Consider the following 27,462-nt stretch of genomic DNA (forward strand, 5'->3'; position numbering starts at 1 on the left):
TACTCATGCTCTGCGTTGGCATACATAGTAGAAGAGGCCACACCCCAGTGGGCGGGTAACCATTGGCTGTAAGACTTCCTACAGCACTAGGCTGGCTTCCAACTCACTCCATAGCCAAAGATGCCCCTGAACTCCTGATCCTCCTTCCTCTGCCTCATAAATATTGGGATTACAGGCATAGACAGCCATACCCAGTTTATCCAGTGCTGGGGATTAAAGCCATGGCGTCCTGCGTGCTAGGTGGGAAATTGCATCAACTGAACCACATCCCTGGCCACTATATGTTCTTATCTGTCAAAGCATTAGTGGACTTAAGCCTTTCCTGGGAATTTTGGTGTTTCCAGGAGAAGCTCCCTACCAGTCAAGGGCTGAAACCAGCCTCCCAAGACAGTAAAAGAAGTGAATAGGCTGAGTGTAGGGTCCAGGGGGATGTAGAGTATTGATAAAAAGATTTTTGATAAAGCATTGATAAAACGATAAAAGGATTCTGCAGCGTGTACATCTGCGTCATTGTATTTGGAGAAGAGGATAATGGGACATGCAGTGTGGAGGGAATTGCTCATTTCCATTAATTAAGATGGAGTTGTAGTGGATTGCTGTCCGTAATTCTCCGAAGTCCTCTGCTATTAAGAAGATGGACAGGTGGACCCTCCCAGGACTGCTGAATATTTGCTGACTTTGTTTGTAATTTTAATATTAAACATTTTAGTCATGCATGGTTTTGCCTGCATGGATGCTTGGGCACCCCTGAACCTGATCCTGTGAAGGACAGGAGAGAATGTGTGATCCCTGGAACCGGAGTTAGAAGCAGTTGTCAGCCACCATGTGGCTGCTAGGACTCAAGCGTCAGACCTCAGCACCATTCTGGGGTTATCGCTGTAAGGTAGAACCATGGCCCACAGCCCCCAAGGGTCAGTTTCCCCAGGTCACATGTGAGACAGCACCATGCTCTTGTCACAGGCTCTGGACTCCTGACAGAATCCAAGTTGTCTGTGGAAACTGATAATGCAGTCCGCCAAAGCGGTAGAGTTTTCCAGATAAGAACATCAGCTTTTATTCTCTCTGTGTCTAACTCTGTGGAACCTGACTACCTAGAGGAACTGTTAATGCGTTATCTTGGCAGCTTGTTAGAAAATGGTTCTTTGGATGTATTGGAAGAGTTTAGGATGGAAAGTGCTTTTTGAGGACATTAAATTGAAAATTTTTTTTAAATATAAAATTTTGATTTCTCATGAATCTAAACTCAGGGTTTTCAGACATTTGATTATTAAGGTTAGAAACATATTGAGGTCAAGGTGATTGTAATTAAATCTGATAGTATTTTTCCTGGGGTAGCGAGCTATTAATAAAGCAGTGGCCAACTCACTCTTTTCATAATGGCATAATTACTAGTGAGAAGAACAGAACCGTTTGTGGCTTAATCATCTCTTAAAGGGCCCTGTCTCTTAATGATATGATGCCATAATTAAATTTCAACCTGGGATTTGGAAGGAATGTTCAATCTGCAGAACTTAAGGACACTTTTTATATTCACTAAAATTTTTTATCATTAACTTAGATTAGCTTCCCAATATAGCATAATAAGGAATCTTTGCTCAGAATCCTCCAAACATTTCTTGTCGATCTTCTTATATCAGATCTGGCCTCCTCTCTGGTCCATTTTCTAAGTTGCTTCCCTGCCCGAGTTCCGTTTGTTAAAGTATAAGTTGAGATTCTGCCTGCCTGTGATTCAGCTCTCAGCTCTCAGCTAGTGTCCCATCTGTTTTAGGACAAAGACGAACTCCTTAGTGCCTGCCACATCCTTCTCACCTTGTGTCTTCTGGGTCTCTAGGATCAGTTTCCACAGGACCTGTCTTTATACTTAGTCTTACTGGTCTTCATAAATACCATGTGTGCTCTCCTGTTTGACAGAGATCCCCACACATAGTCCCCTTTCCTGGAAGCCCCAGGCCTCTTCTTTCTTAATGTATGTTTATCTTTTAAATTCTGTTTGAATTTTACTGTGTGTGTGGGGCTGCCTCACTGCATGAGTTGACTCTTATTTGATTCAGGGTCCTTTCTCCACTTCCCTGGAAAGTTCCTACAGAGGCTATTCAGTTGGTGGTGCTGAAGACCTGCAGTATCCCTGAACATAACATTGTGCCTAGAATAATAGAGACTTAATAAATTTTAGCAGAATGAATGAATAAAGGAATTGAGTTAGATCTCTAGCTTTTTCCCCACAAAAACATTAACATCCATCTGACAATTTTTTCATTTGAAACACATTGAACAAGCTCACAATCTAATTAGTATCTCTCGTGTGTTCAGTTTTCCATGTTTTGCCTATTAGTTATCTGTGCATGCTTGCCTGGCACCCCCAGCGTTCTGCACGTCCTGTTTGGTTGCTCTGCCAAGGTCTCTTGCACCAGGCGGCTTCTCACTCACTGGCTGCTTCCTGCTACTCCTCTGCTCTGTGCTGCTGTGTAGAGACTTGGGGTTCATTATCAGAGTCGAGGGAACATCTCTACACCGGAAGAAGTATGTTTGGGAACTCCCAACCTTAAGCCTTAGGGAAGAGAATGTGGGTATTGTCAGTTGGGTTGCAACGAGTCCCTTTCTTTACTGCGTGTGTTTTCCTGTTGCTCAAATACCTATAACAAGCAACACAAGGAGGAAGGATACGGTATGGATTGCAGTTTGAGGATACAATTCATCATGGCCAGGAAGGCATGGAGGACTTGGGGCTGTGGCCACAGTGGCAGGAGTAGCAGGCGGTTTGCTCACTTGTTTTTGGACCAGCAAAACAGAGAAAGGTGAACTTCAAGTGAGGCTGCCCCAGTCGGTGACTTTTTTCTGCTAATCTCCGCCCTACTAAAGTCTCTGCCACCTCCCCAAACAGAGCTCCCGGGAGAACAGATGCTAAAACACATAATCCCATGAGAGGACGTTTTCCATGCGAGCTTGATTGAACACTGTGTGCTCATACATCAGGTCTCAGGTGTTGTGAGACATTTAATCTTGTGAGACACAGAGAGGGAGAAATGACTGTTTTGTCAGAAGATTTATATCTCCAGATGGAGTTGTCGGTGTGGCTTGACTCTGTCCATCTTCCAATCAGACTGACATCGCAGAAAGCGTGTCGGGCAAGGCATTGAGAGCCCGGGCCCAAATCTCAGTTTCTGTTCAGGTTTCAGCCCTACTTCTAAGTCTTGGTGCTCAGTCTTAATTCAGTCTTGCAATCTTTGGGCATTCTGGACCTATTTACCCACAAATTACATGAGTGGGATTTATGTTTTTAAATTAACATACAGCCTGCTTGTTTTCAAGTTATCTTGGCTCAGCTGCGGAGGGAAATATCTTCGTTGTGAAGCCCTCTGGAGCCAATATGTTTAGGAAGCAGGCCAGTAGATACAGCTTCTCAGCAACCCTTTGCCAGAGACTGTCACAATTTTTCAACTCCTGGGAACTTGAATCCCTGAGAGGGCTTCAGCCAGGTTGTACTGGTGTGCAAGGAGAAGAACAGTAGCTCTTTGACTTCAATACAATGATTTTCCTGGGATTAATAAAAGTCACAACTTTAAGCAATTCCCTAAAGTTACATTTTCAGATTGTGATCGTGTGTTAAAGAAATGGACCTACAGAGGTACCTGGGGGCTCTTCAGTTCTCAAGAGTCAGCCAGTCATAGGTAAAAATTTAAGTCAGTCACAGCCATTAGCTTCAGAAGGCATCAGGTAGCTCTATGGCTGGCCTTTTGTTTGAGGAACAAATAGAAGCAGTGAAGGATTGGGAAGACAAAGGTTGAGGGCCAGGAAGCTTTGGGGCAAAGGCCACTGCACCGCACTAATGAAAGCAGAGAGCCACTGCTGCCCATCACTGCCATGTATCTGGAAAGAACATACTTAGTGGAAATGGAAAATTTCTATCTTGGATTATGCTGTATCACAGGACTCTTGATAGATAAGATATACCTTTTTACTTTGCCAGATGGGCGTCAGAAAAATTAGTGAACTCTAGGAGGGTCTAGAGGGCTAATGGGTGGGAAGGCAGGGTAAGAGGACGGCTTAGGAAAAAAATGACAAAAAGCAAGATGTTCTTAGAGCAACGTGAGTCCCTGGCGTCTTCCTAGTTAAGACCCTGGTAGCAAATACTGTTTCATTGTATTTTAGTCATTAAAAATCAATTTATGTGTGTACCTGTGCATGTGTGCATGCAGGTGTGTGTAACCATTTGTGTTCAGGTGTTAATTGAGATGTGAGAGTTAGCCAATAAGAGGCTAGAGCTAACCATCCTGAAAACAAAATAAGAGGCTAGAGCTAATGAGCCAGGTGGTGTTTAAATGAATACAGTTTCTGTGTGATTATTTCAGGTGTAAGCTAGCCGGGCTTACACTTACTACAGTCAGCCTCTTCTGTAAGAGACATAGTGTAAGGAAGATCAAATGCATATGCATAGGGCCAAAAAATAGAAAAATGGACATTCTAGTGACTTTATAACTTCATTTCCATTTACTGGTTATGGTTCTCTACCCAGCACATACATGCATTCAGTGTGCTTATAACCTCTACAGACATGAGCCCTTCCCCCATCCGATCTTTCTGAGTTTGTTGAGAGAGAGTCTCAAACTGTATCCAAGGCTATCCTGAAATTTATTCTGCAGCCCACAATGGCCTCATCCTTCAATGATTCTCCTAAATTAGCCTCCCAGCTTCTAGGCTGACCCATGTTCAACTGTGAGAGTTCTTTTTTTTTTTTACATTTATTTATTTATTATGTATACAACATTCTGCCTCGATGTGTGCCCGCACACCAGAGCAGGGCACCAGATCTCAGTACAGATGGTTGTGAGCCACCATGTGGTTGCTGGGAATCGAACTCAGGACCTCTGGAAGAGCAGCCAGTGCTCTTAACCTCTGAGCCATCTCTCCAGCCCCTCAACTGTGAGAGTTCTTAAGTGAACTATATTGTCACAAGAGTGGGGCACAGTGGCACATGTGTACGAGGATGCCATGATGAAACCCCTGATTTATATGTTATCCTAAAAACCCAAGGAAAAGAAAAAGAGTAGATAAGCATGCCTTATCTGAATAATACAGATAAGTATTATTCTGTTTATAGGAATACAGCATCTGAAACATTTTAAAATTTAAATCAATGTTTTTATTTTGGGTTAGAAATAGTAGATAAGTTTATTTAAATAAATGGATTTGGTTTCTCAAAATGTAACATTTTAGGTAAAATATTTAGGAAACAAATAAAAATCAAGTATATTAGAAAAAATACAGTAGAGATTGAGTAAGCTGACTGTATTTTTATAATTGTGCATGTGTATGTGTGAATCTTGTGTGTGTGTGTGGTATGTGTATATGTGTGTCTGGTGTGTGTCCGCATGTGTGCAAGTATAGAAACCAGAAGCAGCTGTCAGGCATGTCTTTCTCACACTCTGCCTTAGACCCTTAACACGGGATCTCTTCCTTGAACCTGAAGTTTTGGCAAGCCGCTTATCTTTGCCTGCCATTGTTGGGGTGATCAGCATGTAAGACTCTGCCTAGCTGATTTTTGCTGTTGTTTTTGTTTGTTTTACATGGGCACTGGAGATTAGATATTGAGTTATGGGCTAGGATTTCCTTCTATATCAGTGTTTCTCAACCGGAGTCAAGTATCTGATATCCTGCCTGTCAGATATTTTCATTATGATTCATAACAGCAGCAAAATTACAGTTATGAAGTAGCAACAAAAATAATGTTATGGCTGAGCATCACCACAACATGAGGAACTGTATTTAAGGGTCGTAGTGCAAGGGTGGTTGAGATCCACTTCTCTAGATGCTGATTCCGGGCTATGACCAAGTCAGGATTTGACCCAGCCCTGTTAAAATCCAAATCTTTGGCTTTAGCTGTTTATGTGGCCTTGCCTTTCCCCTCTGATTAATACACTCTAAAATGATAAGGTACAATAAAGTCTCTCCCGTTATAATAAGATCTGGGGAAGCTCATTGAATTTTCCATGTAGAAATAGATGAATACTTTACCAATGCAACTCAAGAAAGCCTGATGAGGAAGTTGAGGCAGCAATAGTCTTCCCTGTGAACCCAACTGTCTCTAAAGACATCTCTGAACAAAATGATTGGACCAGCGCTCAAGGTCATGGGCAGCAGGAGAAATACTGTGCGGATTGGGTTAATGAATGCATCTTTTAAAGGGGTCTTGAAGAGGCCTTGGTCTTGTGGTTTCCGCAAAGCTTTTCAAACTTTATTGTCTATATCAAAGCGAGAACAGACTTAACTGATAGCCAACCCCCATCACTGCCAATAATTGGCGACAATTCCAGTCAAAGGTCTCTTTGTTGTCAGTGAAACTTGTGATTTTCCTGCCTCAACCACCAAAGGGCTAGGCGCCCCATCATCAGTCAAAGGTGTGCCAAACATGACAGAAAATCTTCAGCATTAAGGAACTGATTAAATTGTGAATGGCTATTGCAGTTGAATAACCTGATGGTATAATGAAATGGAAAGAGACCCAGCATACATTGTTAAGCCTTCAAGGCAAAATGTACAAGGGTTGGGGGACCACAGGGAGTCATGAGTGAATATTAACATTTTTCTCAACAGAAATGAGAGGAACTTTTCAGAACCCCTGTGGAATTTTTTTGCCCCATAGAATCCTGGGCTTATCGTTTTCTAACTACCCTCCAAAGGGTTCTCTAATTTTGTTTGAGCTCCAGAAGGAAAAAGGGGATTTTCTCAGTGACAGGCAAAATGTCCCCTAAAGCACGAATATTCCTGTACTTTTCTGAGTAGCTTTGGTCTGACCGTGAGCAGCATACTCTGAGCTGCCAAGTCTGCTGTAGTCTTGCAGTTCTAGAGAACCCATGCAAACCACATCTGTTTTCCAGATGCACTTCATCTGGCTGCTACCGTGCGGAAAGACCATGTGAAGTACCTGCCAACATTTTGTGTATATCCGTACCTGCCCACGTTTGCGTGAATGTACAGTTCCCTGGGTGCTATACATCTTGGTGTGTGCATTGAGGGGCAGTGAGTGATCCCATGTGTCCTCCTGTGAAGACTAGAACAGAACACCCAGTGTCTTCCTCTGCTGCTCTCTCTCGTTGCCTTGAGACTTAGTCGCTCCCTGAACCCAAAGCTTGTCATTTTTCTGCCTAAGCTAGCCTGGCCAGTAACCTCTCAAGACCTAGCTGTCTGCAGCTCCCATGCTGGAGGTACAGATGCATACAGTTGTGTTTAACTGTCTATGTGAGTGCCTAGGGAGTATTATTCACTTTTCCTATGACCAAATACTTGTGATGAAGCAATTTAACAGGGAGTGTTTTTTGGGTTTACAGTTTGAGAGAGTAGCCATCATGGTGGGTGGGAGTAACCATTGTGGCAGGAGTGTGAGGTAGCTGGTTATAGGAATAGCCAGAAAGCAGTGACACCCTGAATTCTTCTCATGCTCCCCTTTTATTCAGCAGGAGACCATAGGTCATAGATTTGTACAGTCTGAGGAGGTGAGTCTTTCCCCCTATTCAACCTTTTCTGAAACACACACATACACACATACACACACACACACACACACACACACACACACACACACAGAGAGAGAGAGAGATACGCACACAAATAGACAGACACACACACAGACATACACACATATACATACACACAGACATGCACATACATTCACTCACACAGACAGAGAAAGGCAGACAGAGACAGACAGACACATAAAGACAGAGGAAGGTGTGTTTCCATTGTTAATGGGTAGCACACCAGAGATAGCCACTCAGACACAGTTGGAAGTCTTTATTCCAGCCAGGTGTGACTACACCACAGTGTAGCTGGGAGACCTAGGTGTGGCCAAAGTCCAGAACAGAGTGGTTTTTAAAGACAGGCGTCTTGCTTGCCAGCTGCAGGGGCACTTCTGTTTGAAGCAAGCAGTTTGACAGAGGCTAAGATAAGCGGTTAGCTGGAGGGGGTTCTACACAAACAGGTAGGAAGGAACTAAGAGGAACTTAAGAGGAACTAAGATCAGTTAGTTAGCATAACCTGACCTTTGGTTCCTAGAACAGAATTGGGTAATTTTCCATGGGATTCTACAATATGGGGAACTTCTGGACTGTGAATTCCCATCATGCCATGGATGGAGACCTCTGGTCTCTGAAGTCCCATCATGCCATGGATGGGGAACCTCCGGACAGTCTAGTCCCATTATACCATGGATGGGGACCTCTGGACTGTCCTGTCCCATAAAGCATTGGATGGGGACCTCTGGACTGTCTAGTCCATCATGCCATGGATGGGGAACCTCCGGACAGTCTAGTCCCATTATACCATGGATGGGGACCTCTGGACTGTCCCATCATGCCATGGATGGGGACCTCTGAATTGTGTAGTCCGTCATGCCATGGATGGGGACTTCTAGACTGTCTAGCCTGTCATGACATGGACATCTAAATTCATTCCAGTTGACAGTGATGTGTGTGAGGGGTCGAGAGCATTTGATTGATTTTATACAAGAATATTATGGGACACTTCCAATTTCCCAGCTCTCCCCAGAGGTCTTTGAATGGGTGGGAGCGAGACTGCACTAGCAACTTTTCTATTGCTGTTAGAAGACTCTGCCCAGAGGAACTCAGAAAGAAAATGGCTCATTTCGGCTCACAACTCTCAAGTCACACTCTGCAACTGTGGGAATTCAGGTCAGGGACTCAGTCAGGAGCCTGGAGATAGGAACTGAAGCAGAGGTACTAGAGAATGTTGCTAACTGGGTCAATCCCCATGTCTTGTTCAGCCTGATTTCTTATAGCACCCAGGACCACCAGCCCAGGGGTGGCATCACCTACAATAGGCTAGGCCTTTCTGCATCAAACATCCATTTAAAAAAAAAAAAAAAACACCCCACAGGCTTACCAATAGCCTTTTCTTATGTGTGCATTTTCTCAATTCAGGCTCCTTTCAGATGACTCCATGAGTCATCTTGTTTCCAGTTGACATAAAACTAGTCAAAACTAGTCAGTTCAGGTTCCAAAATTATACATTGTAAGTATGGGTGCTGCGGAGTCCAATTTATGGTGACCACATTATGAAAAATGGAGAGAAGGTGGCTACGAGGCAGAATGAAGTCAATCAGATGATTTTAGGTGGGAAACTTAGAGGCCACATAAGTGATTGGAGACTTATCAAGGGGCTCCTTGCGATACTTTGGGAAGCCGAGCTAGGAATAAAGGGTGGTCTGGAGTCAACTTGCTCCCTTTGATGCTTTTCAGAGTGGGGAAAATGCAGGCAGAATTATTCCTAAAAATATCTGATGCTTTATGTCCTGGTTGTTTAATAGATCAATCAATCTTGCTTTCTTTTCTCAATGCAAATATTTAACTCATTAGCTGATCTTCGACTGTTAGTTCAGGTCTCTAATCAGTGAAATTGGATTAGCAGTTTAGCAATCCACTGCATTACTGACTAATATGCAATATTTATAGCTGAAAACAACGTGGAAGTCTTAATTCATGTAACCTTTTAATGGAACAAACACTAAGCCAGAGGTCAGAATTTTTGACCTGGCCCTTTGCACAGCGCTCAGTAGCTGGGTGCTTGACAATAAATTCTTGTCAAATATCCTTAGTTGAATTTTGCTTGATGTTTGTAGTTCTTGATTTGGGGGAAATGGGAGGAAGGAGTACTATTGTGTTCCTTTTGGTGGCTAAGTCACTTCCAGAAATAAGTGAGAGAACAGGAAATCAGTGACAGGCATCGGCTTTGTTGTCAGCAGCGTCTTCCTGCTGACATTTTGGTGGTGGTTTTGCTGTGTGCTGGGGGTGGTTTCCATGAACTGCCTTGTTTGGAAACATCAACAGAGGCTTCTGGTTTGAGACAAAATAACAGACAGTAAACCCAAAACTTTCCAAAGTGCTAGAGAAATGGTTTTATCCGACTCCATATAGATTTGCAAGCCAATGCACACAGCTCTGACTCATTGAGCATAAATAAATTCTAACTGGCATCTACTGTGTTTGCACCATCAAATGTTCCTTGGGCGTGTGAGCATATCCTATCTGGCATGGTACCTGCAGATCTGAAGGGTGAAAACAATCCCATGGGGGAGGTGGGGGAGGTGATGAAGGAAGGCAAACAGGAGCGGGACAAGGGTGCTGCAGCAGCTTCCGCCGAGGTAGGGAGGCACATTCAGGTTGTGTGTGAGGAAGCAGACGTACACATAAGGAGCGGAGGGGATGCTGGATATCTGCCTAGTTAATCTGGGGGCGCAAAAAAAAAAAACAAGCAGAAAGTTCATGGTGGTGGTGGGTTCTGGATACCTTGGTAAGATCTGTGTCTGAGGGAACATGGTGGAACATTTAGTTTAAGAAAGACTAATTTGCACCAGGCTTCATTTTGGAAAAATTAGAACATGACTGACTATGTACCATGGGGATGAACTAGAGACCATCTATATGTAACCAGTAACCGAGTGTGTGTGTGTGTGTGTGTGTGCACTCATGTGTGCTCTTAATTACACGGAGGGGAAGAATTCAAGAACCTCTGTAGCAGTGGGTGTTAGGACGATTTGAAAAGAGAAAAAACACAGAAACCAACTCAAGATTTCTAGTCTATGATACCAAGGGCCTGTTGGTTCACACACAGTTTGAATAGGGGCTATTAGCCACTTTGTGTCAGATATGACTCCTTAGTCCTCAGAGCTTATGGAGTGGGCACCAGTGTGCCCACAGAACCGTGGGTCAGTAGAGTAGGAGGGGAAACACTGAAGCTGGGAGTTGGTTGAAGGCTGATAGGGTTCAGGGGAAAGCCTCACTAATACAGTGGTTCTTACCCTTCCTAATGCAGAGACCCTAGAATACAGTTCCTCATGTTGTGGTGACCCCAACCCTAAAATTATTTTTGTTGCTACTTCATAACTGTAATTTTGCTAATATTATGAATCATAATGCAAATAGTTTTGTTTTGCTAATGGGTGCCCTGACCCACAGGTTGAGAACCGCTGTACTAACAGGAAGGTGTAGCTCCCTAGGCCATTCCCAGTGAAGGATGGGCAAGCACAGGGCCTAGTGATGATGAGAGCGTCAGTCCTTCCTCCTTTCAGTCCCACCATGGAGGAGACTTCCTGCTACTTTGAAATGTTATGTGTCCTTATATCTCCTTACACCACAGGGGAAACAACAGCTCCAGTAAATTCTGATGAATTCTAATGTGGAGCCACACACAGGCACGGTGTAAGGTACAGTCTCTGTCTCTGCTTTGGCACTCTGCAGGCAGAAATGACACCAGCAATGAATAATTAATTGGGCAGTGCCTAAGAGATGATCGATAAGTCTTCTAAATGGTCACATGGAGTCATACCATATGGGGTTGTGCCCTCAGCTAAAAGACTGTATGCAAAATTTCAAAGCGTTACTTTTTATAGTGGTTTTAACAATAAATTTTAATAAACAAAAGTACCAGTTTATGGCGGCCTTGCAAGCAAGAGGTCCTGAATTCAATCCCAAGCACCCATGTCAAAAGCCTCATATGCCATTTACTTATAATTCCAGTACTGGAGATGTAGAGGCAGGAGGGTCCCTCCAGTCTAGCCAGCTAAGCAAGGCTCAGGTTCAGTGAGAGACCCTGTTTCTAAAAGATGAGGTCTAGAGTGATTGAGGAAGATACCCAGCTTTGAGTTCTACCCCCCCCCCCAACACAGAGAATGCTCAGTATATAAATATTCACATGATTCAATTCCCAGTTTCACATGTTCTATAGAAAACATACTACTGACTTACCTTTCTCAAATCACAATGATGTTAGTAGAGAGGGGATACCAACCTCTGCATCGACGTTGTAGGGAAATGGTTCTCACACGACTGCCACTGTTAAATGCCTTTGAATGAAGAGATCTACAAGTGTTGTACAGTCGGTACTTACATAGCCCCAGAGAAAGCTTGGGATAATCTTTTCAACAGAATTCAGTAACTAAATATCTGTCATAAGAAGCATTGTCCTTTGAATAAATGAACTAATTACTAGATATTGTTCATCACACACATGCTCCCGCATGAAAAGGAAGAATGCTGCTGGAAATTTAATTTGGACCCCCAAGGGCCTGGTCAAATGATGGGAAGGGCAAACACATTCTGGTTTACCTCTTGGAAAGAGCTGGGGCTTCTTTGACTTAACGGCATCTCTGTTTTGCTTGGCCAGAGGGTATCCTGCTTGTTAGGGATTTTATTACTGGGAAACTGTTCATCTTTAGCTGACGAAATGAAGCCATTGAGCCAGAGACACAGTTATATGCATCTGAGGGATATTGGTGGAGGGTTGGGGCTTAATTGGTGTGTTGGTTCCAATATAATTAGGTCCTTGAACAGGGCAATGCAATTAAATATGTTGAGGAGGGCATAATCAGATGGGTGGATGATAGTGTAATTACATTCATAAGAGGGGGGCTATAATTAGACGTGAAGAAGGGAGGGGTGTGTTTAGATGCTTAGGTTGAGGGTATAATTAACATATGTGCAAGAAATTAAATTATGTGTGTGAGTGAAGTATAATTAAGTGTGGGCACCCAACTCCAGTGGTCGGTGAGGGGAAAGAGAAAGGATTGGGCTGGATGCAGGGAAGGGTGCATTGATGTCCTTATGGTCAAAAACTTGAAATCTTCATCAAGAAAAGTGGGCATATGTTTTGACATGGTGACTAATAGCAGTTGGCATGGTGCTGACAAACTTTGGGGTCATTTAAAAGGTTAGCAATGCAAAACTTCTACTTGTCTGATATGGTTTAAGCTCCATACTTAATACTGGTAGTCACTCTTTCTAAAGTCTCATTTGATGGCTAAGAGATATGTTTTTCTGGCTTTAACCTTTAACATGTAAGGGAGCCTTCTTCTCTGTTACCATCAAGGAGAAAAAGGTTGGAGGGAAACGGTGTGAACAAACAAATAATCATAAAACCTCATTGCTCCCACTGACAACAAAAGCATGAACCCTTCCTTCCGGTTTTATCCCCTTTGCATTGTCAAGTGAGAAAATTTGCATCAACTCTTAGCTCAGAGAGTACGACCTGAAGTTACACTCATAATGAAATCAGCAAATCTTAGCTATGGTAGCTCTGTTATTTTGAACTTTGAAAATAGCATTTGTTCTTAAATGGTTATGGTATCCACCCTACAAAAGAGCAACAAAGCAAAAGGTGTAAACCAGGGCTAGCAAGGGGAACTAGAAAGTAGGGGAGGAAGCTGATGGAAGAGTCAGTGGCAGGCAAAACTCATTCAGGGTACTGAAGACCATCACACTGAAGCAGGAGAGTACAGTGAGAATTCTAACGATCAGATCTGCCCTGTAGTAACCGTAAAACCATGGGAGTCAGGTCTGGCATCACACCTGCTATCCTAGCAATTTGGAAGGCAGAAGCAGGAGGATCAGGAGTGCAAAACCAGCCTCAGCTACATCATGAGTTGAAAGCTGGCCTGGGTCACATAGTGGACCCTGTCTTAGAAAGCAAAGAAAAAAGAAAACCAACATGAAAGCAATGGAAACAACACACAAAAACCTTCATGTTTTTTGTTTTGTTTTATGTGTTTTTTTTTCTGTTCTTGTTGTTTTCCAAGATGAGTTTTCTCTATAACAGCCTTGGCTATCCTGGAACTCGCCCTTTAGACCAGACTGGCCTCAGACTCACAGAGATCTGCCTGCCTCTGCCTTCCAAGTGCTGGGATTAAAGGCGTGTATCACCACTGCCTGGCCATACTCCATGTTTTTACTGTGGAATTTTTGTTTTGTGTTGGCACTCTTAGTCCCATGGTGAATAGTGATATGGAGGCATAAACCAAATAACCCTTTCCTTCCCACTCTCTGAGGGTCACGGTGTTTCAGCACAGCAGCAGTGACTCTAGCTAGGACACTCACTCTAGACAATGGTTATGTCTAAGATGTGTGAGTGGGTACCTGATCTCTTCGTACCAGGAACTGAGGTCACAGTATTGGCTCTACACTTGGCTGGGGAGACAGCCCAAGGGAGGGAGGAAGAGTGGAGGCATCTGACTTTGTGACTGACTCTGATTGGCATTTCTTCATTCTTTTAATTATAAAACCATTCAGGGGTGTTCTGGTACTGTTTGCATAAGGCACAAGCCCCCAGGCTTCAGTTTTCAGATACTGATGAATTTTTTTCACAAGTCATTGTGTTGGCCAAGAATATTTTCACAGTTGGCTGTTGGAGTTGGTGGCTGACAAAGTTCTTCTAGCTTTCAGGGATGGCAAGATTGTTCAACAGTTAAAGGCAAGGCTTGCTATGCAAGCCTGGTGGCCAAAGTCTGGTTCCTAACCGTAACCTAAATGTGGAAGGAGAGAAAGTGCTCTACAGAGTTGCCCTTTGACCTCCATAATGGCGCTGTCACTTTTGTGCCCACAGCACATACACAATAAAACAGATAATTAAAAAAAAAAAAGTCTTCTAGCCTTCAAAAATACTTCACTATCATTCGTGGTGTAGAGCACCTAAGAGTCTAATTTCCACTTGCATTCACATATTAGCTTTCTGAACGCTATCTAATAGATGAGAAACCCCGGCCTTTTACTTCCGTACTCCACATGGACCCAGCATGTTGTTGATGCCTAGATTGCATTCTGCTAAACACAAGCCATAGGAACAGGGCACACCCCAGCTTTCCTTGCAGCTCTCTACCCATAACAGATGCTTATCAATTGAGTGAACATAGAAGTTGGTCACCAGCGCTAAAATGAGGCCGAGAGGTAAGGTGTGGAAGATAAGGGGGGGGGGGCTCTCAGATGACCAGCTTTACAAACCACCTTCCTTTTAACAAAGGTGATAGGATTTGTTCTTTAGGTCTGAAGATTAATTGATTCATCTGCTGCATCAAAAGGAAACCACAGTGAATTAAATGACCATGCTCCTCATAGGCTCTGCTGTTTGGACACTCCATCTCCAGGCAGTGGTACTGTTAACAGGGGCAGCTGGCTTCTCATAGGCTCCGCTGTTTGGACACTCCATCTCCAGGCAGTGGTACTGTTAGCAAGGGCAGTCTTGCTGGAGGAAGAGCATCATCCTGAGGTCCGCTTTGTGTGTTCACAGCCTCTCGCTACTTTCTGTTTCCCGTCTCAGCTTCACACTTGTGTTTGAAGATTCCTACTCCTGCTGCCACATCTCCTCACCACACTGGACTCTTAGATATACCTTCAAAGGGACCAATGGTTTGAAAATATGATTTTGCTAAAAATCTGTGTGAATCCTCTAAACAGAAATGATCTCATAACAAAGATGTGGTATACATAGCCATGTTTTAGTAATACGTCGAGAGCCTTATTTACTCTCTCCTTGCTGGAAGAAAATACCCTGAAAAAAATATCTTAAGAGAAAAGTAGAGTTTTTTTGGCCTGCATTTCCAGGGGGGCACAGTCCGTCATTGCAGGAACACAGTGGCAGAGACAGGGAAGGTGCTGGTGGGAGCAGGAGGCTGACTCGTCACATTGAACCCGAACTCAGGAAACGAAGAGTAAAGTGGAGGTAGACCTAAGCTATCCAGACTCAAGGCTCACTCCCAGTGACACTCTTTCTCCAATGAGGCTCCGCTTCTTAAAGGTTCCAAGAACTTCCCAAACTGCACTACCAGCTGGAGATCAGACTCATGAGTCAACGGGAGGGCATTTCCACCCAAATCCCTACAGCAATGCCCCATGAAGGAATTTAACTTTGTGTATAGTAATGTTGATTCTTATATAAATAAATGTATTGTAGTGCACAAATCATATATGCATATGGAATTTCACAGTTTCCTGGTGGTGTTCAGTGACCTCATCTTCCTTTAACTCTGAGTAGGGCATTCTAATCACACTTGCTTCCCTATGGGGCACTGAGAAGTTGAGGTGCCTGGGAAATGGGACTCTAAATCAGATGAGCTTATCACTGGGTTTCATCCAGCTAATGTCCTAATCAATCCTTTCACTTACAGTAATACTTTTCATTAATATGAACAGGGGTGTGGCAGCTCACTAATATACGTAGCCACAGCAATATGCAAGGAGATACATCAGAAAACAGCATGGAAGGCCTTTCTAAAGACACGCCCTCAAAATCCTAAGAGTCACATGATTTGTCTCATGTATAGTATGCTAGAAGGAGATCCCTTAATATTCTGGGCAGCCCCAACTGTTGCCCAGCATCCTGGACCTAAATAGACAAAGGATATGATTACCCCATTAGTATTAGCTAGATAACACCCATAGGTTTTTCTCGTTGAAAGCTTTGGTGTAGTGTTACTGTTCGCTGGTGTGTTAGCATTGCCGGCAGAGTGTTCTCAGGCACTTGAGAGCATTTATTGAAATGAAGTGAGATGAATTTCCTCTGTGAGTTCAGCAGTTAAGAAAATGAAGGAGCAAGCAATGTCAGGTAAAAGTCATCTCATTGTGTTTTTCCTAAGTCCTCAAGTTGTGCTTTGGAATTTGGGGTGTTGCTAAGTAGGTGTATAGACATCAATTCCTTAATTTTTTCTGCTAATAAAATAGGTCTTTATTGTTAAGACCAAGTTAGACAGTTAAACAAATTGCCCCTTGTTTTGTCCATGGAAGCACTGGAAATCTAGAATTGCCAAGGTGTAGACAAGTCCATGAACTCTGGTGGGGGAGACAAGAATGAAAACGGGCTGGGAGTTGAGTGGGTTATTCTTCCCGGGTCGCAGAGGGTGTTCTGTCCCACAGCATCGTGCACGGTATGGCCTCCCTGCGGAGTGAGGGAACAGAGCATAGGGGCCTGTGACATCTGCTCCCCTGTCCTGTAGCCTGGTGATTGGGACTTAGAGGCTCAGCTACTTTCCAGCACCATGTCTGCGTGCATGCCTCCATGTCCCCCCATGTTGACAGTGGACTGAATCTCTGAACTCTTAAGCCAGTCACTTCAGTTGAATGTTTTACTTGATAAGAGTTGCCGTGGTTATGGTGTCTCTTTACAGCAATAGAAATCCTAACTAAGACACTCTTCGTTTTTTTACCTCACACAGACAAGTTCCTGACTGTGCTTAGTCACACACCTGACGAGGCCACTTGGACATCTGAAGGTCACAGCACCCTTGATGTTCTCAATGCTGACTTCTTTTTTTTTTTTAAATATAATTTTTTTATTGAAAAAATAAGATTTCCGCCTCCTCCCCGCCTCCCATTTCCCTCCCCGTCTCCCTTTTCCCCCCTCCTCCCTCTCCTCTCCTCCTCCCCTCCACTCCTCTCCCCCTCCCTCTCCAGTGACTTCTTAATCAGTCCCCAGACACACTCCTACTGTGGTCTATAGCCCAGGAAGCAGTTGGTCCTATGTGAAAACAAAACTCTTGGCACCATTTCCTATTCCTCTTTTTTTCTCTTTTCTCTCCTTTGTGCCAGTGGGCTCTGCACATCCTTAAGTTCCCACATTCTCAGCTCCTCCAGGAATCTGCTCAAGGGTTTCCTATGCACGGTGGCTGATCACCCGCTGACCTTTGCAGCTCCTCTCAGGAGTGAGTCCGGACCCTCTTACGCCTATGCCCTGTTTCTCTCCACAGATCACCTCACCATCTGCCCCACAGTTCATTCCCCTCGCTTTCCTTTACCCTTCTGTGTTACAGAGTGTAAGTGCCCAGGAAACACGGGTTTTGCTTTGTCCCTACCCCTCACATGTCACAGAAAACATTGTGGAATATACAAACAAGCCGACATGAGCATCAGTCCCCAGCTTTCCGTCTCACCGATGGGAGATATCGCTGTGTTTTGAGTGTTGATTCCAAATCTTCTTTTTAGGAATGACTAAGAAAAATATGCATTGCTCTAAACCAAGCTGCTTTCCCTTGCCTGTCTCCCCTCATGCACCTCACTCAGGAGCAGTTTACTGGGCTGATCTCTGCTGTGGAAATGCAGTTCTTTTCTCCCAGTAGGCAACTGCTTAGACATTGCACTCCAAACACCACATATTTATCACCAATATTTACATAGCTCTGGCTGTTCATTTTACCACTAGAAATCAAGAGAATAAAATCTTCTCACATTGGACTAAGTGCCTCCTTCAGCTACCAATGAAAGCAGAGACTCTTGGGGATTTTTTTCCTAGCTGAGTTATTACTTCATGCCTAGGCAGGAGCCTTTTATTGTATATTCATGAGCTAATTCCATTTTGTCTTTGGTATAGTCTGTATCATTTGCGTGGATCGCATACAAATGGATCACATGCAAATGACGTGGCCTATCAATCTGACTGTTTTCTAGACCAGTTATGTGTCTATTCAAGGTCTTTTCCCCAAGTACTCCGAAGACTGTGTTCTGTTCCAGCAGCTTCAAGGAGCCTGGGTCCCCGGCAGTTCTTGCTGACCCAGCTAGAAGAGGCCAAATGATTCATTTCACGTTCAGGGACTATTACTGGGTTTCCATATTCCCTGGCTCTATAAATAGCGCTCCAGGGAGCACTCAGCCACACAGAACATTTTCTTTGTAGTCTAGCTCGATATTTGCAGAAGAAAGTCACATGCTGTCTGGTTTGACACAAGTCACCTGTCCCTTAATGGCTCCCAAGTTCTAAACAGAGCCACCCAGAGTGTTCTGCTCACAGCAGCGTGTTTTCTTCCAGCAAACACTGTCGCCCTTGTTTGTACTGCGTCCCCTGCCTGGCAGGATCCTGAGTATTCGTGTGTGTGTGTGTGTGTGTGTGTGTGTGTGTGTGTGTGTGTGTGGAGTGTCTGAGGGCCAAAGGTCAGCGCTGGGTATCTTTTTCAATTGCTTTACATCTTGTTTTGGGGGAAGGATCTTGCACTTAGCCTGGAGCTCATGAGTTGGATGGGCTACCTGGCCAGTGAGCTCCAGAATCTCCTTGTCTTCAACCCCCGCCCCACCCCACCCCCGCCGCTGGGGTTCCAAGCACATACAGTCACATTCTGCTTTTTCATACAAGTTGTACAGCTCGCGTTCAGGATTCACACTCGCTAGGCAAGCACTTGACTGCCTGAGCAGTCTCCCTAGCCCTCTACTGATCCTTCAAGTGCTAAAGCTTTGTCTGAGGGCCGGAGTGTCACGTAGCACTTACTGAGGCTTCCTTCCTCCTTGGTGAAGTCAGCAACTTCATGGTACAATTTAGCTGGTGGCTGAAGTTCACACTCTTGCCCCTCCTTTCTCTCTTCATACCCCACACTGGGAATCTTGACGCCTCAGACTTCTGTGTCCTCGCTGTCTCCAGCAGTTAACATAAGAAATACCCCTACGCTGTTGGGGAGTGGATGGCCCATGGTGTCTTTGCACTCACATGGAGAACAGAACTCATTTGGCTTTATTTCCTGTCTAAGGCCTTTAGAAGCAATCCTGTGTTTAGTTTGGACTTTTCTGTTTTCCCTCGCAAACACCTTGTGCTGTATGCTAGGCCAATTTGAGAAGGAAAACAAAACAAAACAAAACAAAGCAATAATGCAGCTACATTTAAATATCTTCCAGGGACTTTTTGTTTGTTTGCTTTGCTTTACTCCCCACCCCCACCCCGTGCCCCTTTTTCACCCCTAAGAAACAGGCCAGATTGTTCCTCAGCAATTCAGTGACGGCCTCCTTCTTCCCAGGGTTCTTTTTGGCCCTGCCAAGTCTGCCTTCAAATTCCTCAGGTCTGCTGCTGTCAATAATGATTTCTGAGCGCTTGTGTGTCCTTTGCAGTGAAAACCCGCCTTGTTTTCTGTTGCTAGGCAACCCCCTTCCAGCTGCCATTGAAGAAATGCGCGGTGGTGGGAAACGGTGGGATTCTGAAGATGAGTGGCTGTGGCCGTGACATAGACGAAGCAGATTTTGTCATGCGGTAAGAGAGCACCCACAGCGTGGCCTCTGAGTCCTCTCTTTTGTCCCACCCTTCCATAAGCCCCCGGCCTTTCAAACCTAGTGGCTTGCAATTAATCGCCTGTCGCCTGTCTTTAGTTTCTCTTCAAGCCCATAGACAAGTGAGGTTATGAGTGCCCTAAGGGGAGCAAGGGGACTTTCCCCAAGGAATCTCAAAGCTGAGAAGGCTGGGCAGTACAGAGGTAGCTCTGCTGCTCATGAGGGCAGGGAGGAGAGCGAGGGCGAGGATCTTCCCTGAGATTGTCTACTTGGGTGATTAAAGCCTTGCAAACTGCTCTTTCCTCAGGGCTGACTCCACATGAATAAACATTTTAGTCACTGTGAGGGTACCCTGCTCTTCTTAGCTTTCCCCAGAGGCATTTGAAAGCAGCGAGTGGGATCTAAAGATGGGGTTTTGGTCTGAGTTGTGACTATGAACGTGGCAAGAAGGATCAGCGAGTAAACCACATCAGAAGGAATCTTGATCAAGGGACTGAGCAGCATGGGGAGGTGGGGACACAGACCTGAGTGGTGGTAAAGGACAAGAGACCCCCTTCAGGGCAGTGATAAAAACTGCTAAACCTAACCAAGGGAAGACACCATCCAACTGTAAGTCTGGGCAAATGCTGAGGAGGAGGCCTGTAGAGCCCGGCTTATTGGAGACACAGTGTGGGAAAAGGAAAGCATGTCTCATTGAGGAAGCAAAAAGAACACTGAGAGGCTGGTGGGATCTTTCAGGTGAACCCCCAAATTTCAAGGATGTAGGAATGACTATGAACCAGGAACCCAAGAATTCTGGAACCAGATAGAGACTTAAGTTTGATTCCTGGCATCTACCTTAAAGGCTGGGTGCAGACCAGTAGCCTTTACATGTACAACACACACACACACACACACACACACACCCCATGGAGTCACATGTAGGGTGGGGGTGGTGCTCTAAGAATTCTAATATAACATGGAACTCTACATTATTTGAGTGTTTCGGGTGGAGCCATTTTCCTAGAGTTTGCCACATACCCTCTCAGAAGAGAGTTATTTTGCCACCAAGGCATGTTGTCTCCCTTGGTGAAACTTGTAGCAGTGGGGTGTGGGATGTAGGTATGGACCTTGGGGTGCCTTCGATCCCTGCCTTTCCTTCAAGAGTACTCTAATGTCATTTTCCACTGTAGGACTACGTTTACTTCTTGGCTACTATTTATTTCATTTGACTTTATTTTTGCAATGTATACGAATATTGGGGAAAGGAGTGGACAGCTTTTCATTTAAGACCATGAGTGCAACACTCGATGCAGAAGAGGCCCTGGAGCCAAATCCTTTCCTTGTTCCACCGCAGGCTGAGGAACAAGGTTTAATAAACTCTAAAGCAGAGAACTTCACGAAGCAGCCTTCTCTACAGCTCCAGTTAGTGTGGCTTGGGTATCACGAGACATGGGAGAAGGTGTAGGAGAAATAAGAACATCATAGGAGTGGAATAAATCTCACAGAAGGCAGAGGCACGTGAGGGTACAGGGAGCCTCAGTGATGTCAGGCACCTACTCCAGTCCCTGGGTTTTCACATGAGGCTGAAATGCTAATGAAGAACCTAGGGTTGGGAGAACATGCCAACTGCACGGTTGACCAGGCTGGTGCACTACACTGTATTTCGTTACATCTGCCTAGGCCATTAGAGGAAGGATAAGGAGACATCCCTCAGTCGATTCTGATTTTATACATGCTTTCTATGAATACTGTGTCATTGTTGTATTTACGTCCTTTCCAAACCTGCAAGCTTCCCTGAATCACAGTTGAGGAGCTCCTCTAAACGCTAAATGAAGCAGTGTTAGCAGAGGTTGCAAGGCAGCAGCCTGGTCCAGCAGCTCCAGCAGGCTGCACATAACCGAGTAGCTCCATGATTCTGTCCGCCACTGACCCATCATTGTCTCAGCTCTCACCCTGACCCACAAACCAATTCTTAAGTCTTCCCTTAAATTGCTAGCCTGCTCACCCTGGAGGGTACATTCTTGCCCTCATAGATCACTATCCTCATCTGGGGTGGAGGCGGCCTGTCCTATGAGGTTTTATTTGCCTGGAACTTAAGGTGACTCAAGAGAAGGGCTAAGAACAGTAACATTTCTGCTTTAGCACTCAAAGAGTGGGCACAAGATGGGAGGAGACACTAGTCTCTCCTCTTGCTCTCAGTTACCCTATAGCCCAAGGGGGAGTCAAGCTTTTTGGCAAAAACAGATTCTACTGCTGCTGCTGCTGCTGCTGCTGCTGCTGCTGCTGCTGCTGTGTGTGTGTGTGTGTGTGTGTGTGGCTACCATTAGGAAGATGAATATTTTTAACCTCACATGTAAAAGAGCCAGCCTAAGCACCACCAGGGATTATCTTGTGGTGCCCCATTTATCCCAAATAAACACGACTAGGTTGGCCTTTTACACGACCTGCTGTTGATACATCTATACAGGTTCAGAACTGTTGAGTGCCTGGGGCATTAGACTGCACGTGGTCTGGGCAAATGCAGTGGGGGGAAGGGGTCTTCACATAGTCTTGCCTGTACAGTGTACCCAGATTATAGCTGAAAATGTCCTCCAGGCATGTTCTTCAACCATCCCATAATGTTCTTTGCATAGACATTTTTTTAAACATATCCTTCAAAATGTTAAAAACCAACTTCCCATTTTTCAAAGTGCACATTTATTCTTTAACCAAAAGAAGCACTTTAAAAATAATCTCTGGGGCTCAGTGGGTAGGGTACTTGCATAAAAACTGGACTTGGTAGGACACACTTCTAGCCCCAGCACTAGAGAGGTGGATGGGAAATTTAGGGTCATCCTTGGCTACACAGGGAATTGGAGACATTCCCGGGCTACAGGAGACCCTGTCTCAGAACAACAACAAATTCTTGAATTCAGTTTCTCTAGGACATTTAGGAGGCAGGAGTAGTAATAGGTACACGCTGAAGACTATTGCATGTGTAAGGATTACACACTGAAGATGACTGCATGTGTACTGATTGCACGCTGAAGACAACTGAGTGTGTAATGATTACACACTGGAGACAACTGTGTGTGTAATGATTGCACACTGAAGACTACTGCATGTGTAATGATTACACACTGAAGACGACTGTGTGTGTAATGATTACACACTGAAGACGACTATGTGTGTAATGATTACACACTGAAGACGACTGTGTGTGTAATGATTACACACTGAAGACGACTATGTGTGTAATGATTGCACACTGAAGACAACTGTGTGTGTAATGATTGCACACTGAAGACCGACTGTGTGTGTAATGATTACACGCTGAAGACAACTGTGTGTGTAATGATTACACACTGAAGACGACCGTATGTGTAATAATTACACACTGAAGATGACCGTGTGTGTAATAATTACACACTGAAGATGACCGTGTGTGTAATGATTACACACTGAAGACTAATGCATGTGTAATGATTACACGCTGAAGATGACCGTGTGTGTAATTACACGCTGAAGACAACTGTGTGGCTCAGAGCCACAGCATGGCAACAGTTTTGGAGCCTTTCAGATTATGTGCAGAGGAATATTCTGCATGCTCACACACACACACACACACACACACACACACACACACACACAACTGTTTTTCCCGAGTGGCGTCTTCTGTTCACCATGTCCCTTTCTCATCCGTCTCCCTCTTCTGCTCTTGGATCTCTTTCAGGATCACGAGCATCACTGTTTTGGAAACACTTTAAACAACTAATATCTCTCTCAATTGTGCCAACAAGCAATAATGTGAAATTTGGGACACTTTATACAATTATGCCTTATTAGAAGCAATTTGACTGTATTAAATGGGCCTTTTATGTAAATCCATGTAATTATCAATTTAGGAATTGAGGAGCTAAGCGCATAGTGCACTTTTCCTAAGGAAAGAGACGCAGGGAAGTGCCCCTGCTATTGTGCTGGAAGAGTGTTTACTGACCAGAAGGCAGCTGGTTCACTATGCAGTGTCAGCATATTCCAGCAAGCCGCATGTGAAGTCTGCCTTGTTATCAGCACCCCTCTGTTACCGGGAGAAAAACAGTTCTGCAAATCTTATTGTTGTTTTGGTTTGGATTTTTATTTGTTTGTTTATTGACTCTGTTTATTGATTGACAAAATTTTTCTTGAGATTTTACTCTGTGGTAGAAGATATAAATGGATCCAGTTATATGAAGCATGTAACACAGAAGAAGAAAAATATTTGTAGTTGAAAATTAATTTGCTATTGGCAAAACAGGTTATGAAGACTCCCTAGCAAAGTGCAGAACCTGTAGTTGATTCTCAGATGTTAGCAAGGGCAGTCAAGATCAAAGTGTCCTTAAGAGGCCTTTGTTTTATTTGGGAAGCCATCTTGTCTTTGCAAAGGTTAGTTAGACAGAGCAATAACAATCAGATCCACACTACCGCTTGATGGGAACTGGGTTTTGATGACTTAGTCCACCCTTCTGCACAACCCCCCAGGAAACCACATGGGTATGGTGTCACCATGAGCTTGTAGATGCTTCCACAGTAGGCTTTGTGACCAGTTCCTCCCCAGCTTCCTATGGTGACCACCGTTTGCTTTCAATGGATATTCAATAGCTGGCTGACCTGTGTGTGGTTACCAGAACATTCAGCTTTTGTATTACTCACAAGCAGATGAAAGGGAGACTTTTAATCAACACGGAGACGTTTCTGCCTGGATGGCCTGGTGTGGCAGGAGTCACGAGGCTTGTAAGAAAGAGAAGCTGACCATGGGAGCAGGTCAGCTGATAGGTGTGTGGGCAAGTTCAGCTCCTAGAGCACACTGGTAGGGAAAATTTAGCAGTTCACAGAGACCACAATATTTGTAAAACTCATCTTTATCTATAAATAAACCATGCAAAGTGGACGTGCTCTGATGTGGCAGGAGTCAAGTCGTATATGTGGTCGGAGAGGAGAGACTCAGCTTTTAATACAAATGCACAATTGGGTTCCTGTGTTCTTTCTGACAGGACGGTTTTGAACTTTGGCTGTATAAACATCAGAGACAGTTATCAGAGTTCTCTTAGTTCTCACTATGACCCAGGAAGGCACACAAAGTTGTTATCCTAGTGTTAGGTCATGGAGGAACTATGGCCAGGGAACTGCAGGAACCTCCCGATGCCACCAGGCAGGAAGTCACAGGTTTGGATGTGACACAATTGTGTTTCCCACTGTGTGCAGTCAAGGCATTGTGACCAAAGGAGACTGTTAGGGCCGGGATGGAGTTTGGGGTTACAAGTGGGTTGATTGCTTTCTCTCATGAGAATACAGCACTGTTCAGACCAGGAAGGTGGCTCAGCTGGTGAAGTACTAGCCACACAAGCTTGAGGATGTGAGTTCCACCCCCCTAGTGCCCCGTGAAAATAGCAAAAGACAGGCATGTAGGCATGTGCCCATAATCCCAGTGCCGTGGAAGCAGAGGCAGGAGGATCCTGGAGCTCACTGGCCAGCTAGTGCAGCCAGGTCAGGGAGTTCCAGGTCCAGTGAGGGACAGGGATTGAGGAGGACACTTATTGTTGACCTCTGCTCTTCACATGTGTGCACACATGTATGGATATGCACTTGTACAGTATATGCATGTGCGAGCACACACACACACACACACACACACACACACACACACACACACACACACACACTGCTTTTACTTTTGCCCTTGGCAGAGCAGAAATGGTACAGAATGCCACCATTCTTTGGGTACAATGCCCTGTCATCGCATTAACCCACTGACACCTTGGTCACATATACAAAAATCCTTCATGCATTAGGTTAGCTGAGTAGTAGATGACCCAGAAAGTGCTGCTATAATGTAAATTTCTGGAAAATAGAGAAAAACACAGGAAACAACCCAATCCATCAGTGTTTTATAAAAACTGATGTACGTAGAGAATGTGGGGTGGGGCACCTGCCCTCTACCTTCTGCGCCTTCATTCCAAGTTTAAAGTACTCTGTTCCACACTTCAAATGCGGTTTCTTTTTCATCATCTATAAAAATTCATCTTATTTTATAACGATGTTTGCAAGCTTGTGTCAGTTCATATGTATTACACGTGTGCAGATGCCAGCAAAACCCAGAAGACAACACTAGAGCTCCTAGAATTGGATTGACAGGCAGTTGTGAGTGGCCTTGTGGGTGCTGAGTCCTGTGTCCTATGCAAGAGCATTAAGTACTCCTAACGGCTGAGCTGCCTCTCAGGCCCCTATTTTATTAATTAATTGCTGTAAGACGATGGTCTTTTATCCTGTCACTTGCATTATTTTTAATAAAATGCTGATTGGCCAGTAGCCAGGCTGAAAGTATTGGCAGGGTGACCAGGCAGGAAGTAAAGGCAGAGCAACGAGAATTCTGGGAAGAGGGAAGGGCTTGAGGTGACCCAGACGCAGAGGAAGCAAGATGAGAATGCCTCGACATTTAAGGTACCAAGCCACGTAGCTAACATAGACAAGTATTATGGGCTAATGTAAGTTATAAGAGGTAATAAGAAGCCTGAGATACTGGACCAATCATTTTATAATTAATGTAGACTTCTGTGTGATTTACTTGGGACTTAACAACTATAGGAACCAGGCAGGACAGAAACATCAGCCAACAATTAATTCATTCATTCATTCTACTTATTTTTCTTATTTATTTATTCATTCATTTTATCTATATATATTATCTATCTATCATCATCTATCTGTCTATCATCTATCTGTCACATACCTATCATCTATCTGTCTATCTATATCTATCTATCTGATACAAGGTTTCATGTAGCCCAGGCTGACCTCAAACTCGCTGTGTAACCAAAGTTACTTTGGGCTCTGTATCCTCTACCTCCCAAGTATGGGATTGCAGGTGTAGAATACCATACTTCAGATATATTTTTAGTAAAACAGAGACATCGTTGTTATTGTCTCTTTTCTTTGGTAGATCATCTACTTCTGTCACTGACATTTGCTTCTAAAACAGCAACAATGCCCCCCCCACAATCTCTCTCTCTCTCTCTCTCTCTCTCTCTCTCTCTCTCTCTCTCTCTCACACACACACACACACACACAAATCACATAAGCCCCAGGACTTTGGTAATGCTAAAAGTTAAATATTAAATAGTCATCTAATGCTCATGAAAGGGAAAGGTGCTGAAAACAGTTATTTGTGAATTGAGCCAGAATTAACCTTCCTCTTTGGGTCCTTATCATCGACTTGATTTAAAAGTACATGAGTCATTCTGAAGCATTCCTTTTTGTGTTTCTAGATGCAATCTCCCTCCCTTGTCAAGTGAGTACACCAGAGATGTCGGCTCCAAAACTCAGTTGGTGACAGCTAATCCCAGCATAATTCGCCAGAGGTAAGCCTGAAGGTTTCTGTCTTTGTGGGGACTGAAGAGGAAGGTCTGTGAAGTCATCAGCGTCTTAAAGGGAGTGAGCATAAGTCAGCCTCGGAAACAAAGAGGGAAGCCATCTGGACAGGCAGGAAGGATGGAGGAGGGAATGGTAAATAAGCCAGGCAGTGTGGCGGGCAGGCTGGGGATTTCATGCTTCCTCTCTCTGTTAGAGATGGTGGAAAGGACAGGGGGATCGATTGTTTTGCTGGGAGCACCGCATAGCATCCTGCCCACTCAATACTACTCACATCCAGCATGCTGGCCCTGGTCTGACTTTC

The 27,462-nt window shown here is 44.3% G+C and overlaps 1 protein-coding gene across 1 annotated transcript in view; it reads left to right on the forward strand.

Moving 5' to 3' along the window:
• St8sia1 (ST8 alpha-N-acetyl-neuraminide alpha-2,8-sialyltransferase 1) overlaps positions 1-27,462 on the forward strand; it is a 129,649-nt gene that overhangs the window by 65,175 nt on the left and 37,012 nt on the right. Inside the window, exons 3-4 of the mRNA XM_050135296.1 lie at positions 19,667-19,776; positions 27,056-27,148. Coding sequence (XP_049991253.1) covers positions 19,667-19,776; positions 27,056-27,148 — 203 coding nt within the window. The remainder of the gene's footprint in view (positions 1-19,666; positions 19,777-27,055; positions 27,149-27,462) is intronic.

The sequence above is a fragment of the Alexandromys fortis genome, unplaced genomic scaffold (assembly GCF_014885135.2).
Source record: "Alexandromys fortis isolate MF-2015 unplaced genomic scaffold, M_Fortis_MF-2015_v1.1 scaffold_21, whole genome shotgun sequence".
Lineage (NCBI taxonomy): Eukaryota > Metazoa > Chordata > Mammalia > Rodentia > Cricetidae > Alexandromys > Alexandromys fortis.